Genomic DNA, 2,223 nt, shown 5'->3' on the forward strand with positions numbered 1-2,223 from the left:
GGCGCGAATGATGCAAAAACTAGGGTTGCGGCCCCTCTTGTCAGTCACTGCCTTGGGTCCTACGCTTTTGCAGGCAACACTCATGTAGTAGTATGTCGTTCTTTTCGGTCATGAGAACGTCAAGTCGATGACATGAGACAAAACCGTTGGCCCTAAAGTTTTCTGAAGATCGAACCTATGGTGGCCCCTAGGCTGCTCAACAATGGCGTAGATGGTGCGGTGGTTACATGCGGTAAGTTGCGGACCATTCAAAATCTATGGTGATTGGAATGGCTCTCACAATGGTGACGTCTATGCGTGTCGTGGTTCTCCCTTGGAGTCATCATTGTGGTATCTTTCCACATTAAACCCGGGTGAAAACTCAATACTCCAGCAAATCATGGAGACGACGTCGTCTCTGAGAAGAGAGCCTATTAATTAGTGTTTTATGTGGTGGTTGGCAATCCAGCAAAGCATGTGATCTTTCGGTGTAAGACTTCTTGTGCAATAATCGATAGTTGTGAGCTAGGTATTTTCAGCATCATTTTTTAAATCTTTTTTGCTTCTCTTAGCACATTCTACACAATTTTGTTGGTGTAGAGGGCATGGATAAAAGTTTTGTAAGAAAATGCGAGATGAAGAAGCAAGATGGTATATACAATTTCCTCCAGCAAATCAAGTAATACAAGACACAGTTAGATGAAAGAAGTGAGACAGTCTGTACAATTTCCTGATCCCAGCAAATTAAGTATACAAGACACAGTTCTTCGATCAACCACTCAATATGTACAAATCAACCCAAATCGCTTAATTTGGTCAACCAGAACGGAATGAGCAAGGAGAACACCATAGAATGGAGGCAATTCCACGTCTCGCAGCACGGCCGGCCGGTGCCTACCTACGTTAGCTAGGGATCCTTGGCTATCTTTCTGTCTTGGCCAGTCCTAGAAGCCTCACCGGCGACAGCGACAGCGAGAGCCTCCCGGGGCTCACCGTCACCGGCATGAGCCTCCTCCCCTTGCGCTCCTTGATCGGGTCCAGCCGCGGCGAGTACGGCTTCCCCCTGCCGGCCCCCACGAGCTGCTCGTAGTGCTTCCTTAGCTCCGGCGTGCTGCACAGAGCCCCTCCGCACGCACCGCCCTCGCCATCAGCGCCCGTCTCGGCCTCACCAGCGATACCGCACGATCCTGGTCTGGCGGTGATGGCCTTGACGAGGAACTCCGGCGTGACCTTGATGACCGTCCGGCCGTCGTCCCCCTTGACGTACTCGAACGGGCTCTTGGGCCCGCCCGCGATGGAGCCCCCGGGGCTGGCCCTGTCGAAGGAGAGCGCGGCGAGGGAGGCCGCGGTGACGGCGTCGTAGCCCTGCGGCAGGCGGTCGACGGGGAGCACGAGGTATGTCGCCCCGGCGACGAGGCGGTCCTCGATGGCCAGCACCGGCGCCGGGCGGCCGATGAAGAACCCGTCAGCGCGGCACACGACGGTGCCCGCGAAGTCGAGCATCACCTGCCCCGCCTGCGTCCGGTGGCTTGCCGCCCGCGCCTCCCCGCCCCACAGCACCAGCTTTGCCGCGCGGCCCCGCCGCGACACGGAGACGCAGAAGAAGCACGGGATCGACGCCAGGACGCGGCCACTGCCCATGCCAAGCAGGGTATATGCAGGTAGCTAGGTGGCGATGAAATGAATGAGCAAGATGGAGCTAGGGTTCACGTGGTTTCCGGCGAGGCGATGGAATGGAAGGATATATGGCCGGGGCTCTGTACACTTGTGCTCTTTTTCTGGATCTCCCGGGAGTATATATGACTAGCAGGTATAGACGTAGGCGCCGGCCGGAAGGGGTAGCTCGTCCGCGCGGCGGAGGTCGGTAGTCAAAGTCGACGGCGTTTCGCGCGCGTGCTGATGCTGTAGAGACGACAAATTCCAAGCGGGGCCTTTTTAACTAGTACCACCAGGGCAAGGTCTTCCATGTGTGGAAGTCGTGCTTCTTATTGCCCACAATGAAGAAAAAACAAACAAGAGTTAGTTGGTTGATGCTATCAAATTTATTGCTTAATGATACTATTCTACTCCTATATGCGTGCTAATGTTTGCCTTGATCGTTTCCATGGATAGCTACACATGTGTACTTGTTGTTGTTGCCGTACCGGCATGGGAAAATAGACACTACTAGCATTATAGGTAGAGCTATCTTGCATGTATTCATGCACCAACCTAGGGGTGCATTCACCAGAAATGATTTTCTTC

At 54.0% G+C, this 2,223-nt stretch overlaps 1 protein-coding gene across 1 annotated transcript; it reads right to left on the reverse strand.

Moving 5' to 3' along the window:
• Nucleotides 1-691: 691 nt before the first annotated feature.
• On the reverse strand, nt 692-1,854 carry LOC124698379. The gene has a single exon (XM_047230861.1). The coding sequence runs from the start codon at nt 1,618-1,620 to the stop codon at nt 901-903; it is 720 nt and encodes a 239-aa protein (XP_047086817.1). The 5' UTR covers nt 1,621-1,854; the 3' UTR covers nt 692-900.
• Nucleotides 1,855-2,223: the final 369 nt, after the last annotated feature.

Source organism: Lolium rigidum, chromosome 3 (genome assembly GCF_022539505.1).
Source record: "Lolium rigidum isolate FL_2022 chromosome 3, APGP_CSIRO_Lrig_0.1, whole genome shotgun sequence".
NCBI classification, from domain to species: Eukaryota; Viridiplantae; Streptophyta; class Magnoliopsida; order Poales; family Poaceae; genus Lolium; species Lolium rigidum.

Coding starts and splice junctions, on each gene's coding strand:
- LOC124698379 (XM_047230861.1), bottom strand. CDS start 1,620: ATGGGCAGTGGCCGCGTCCTGGCGTCGATCCCGTGCTTCTTCTGCGTC.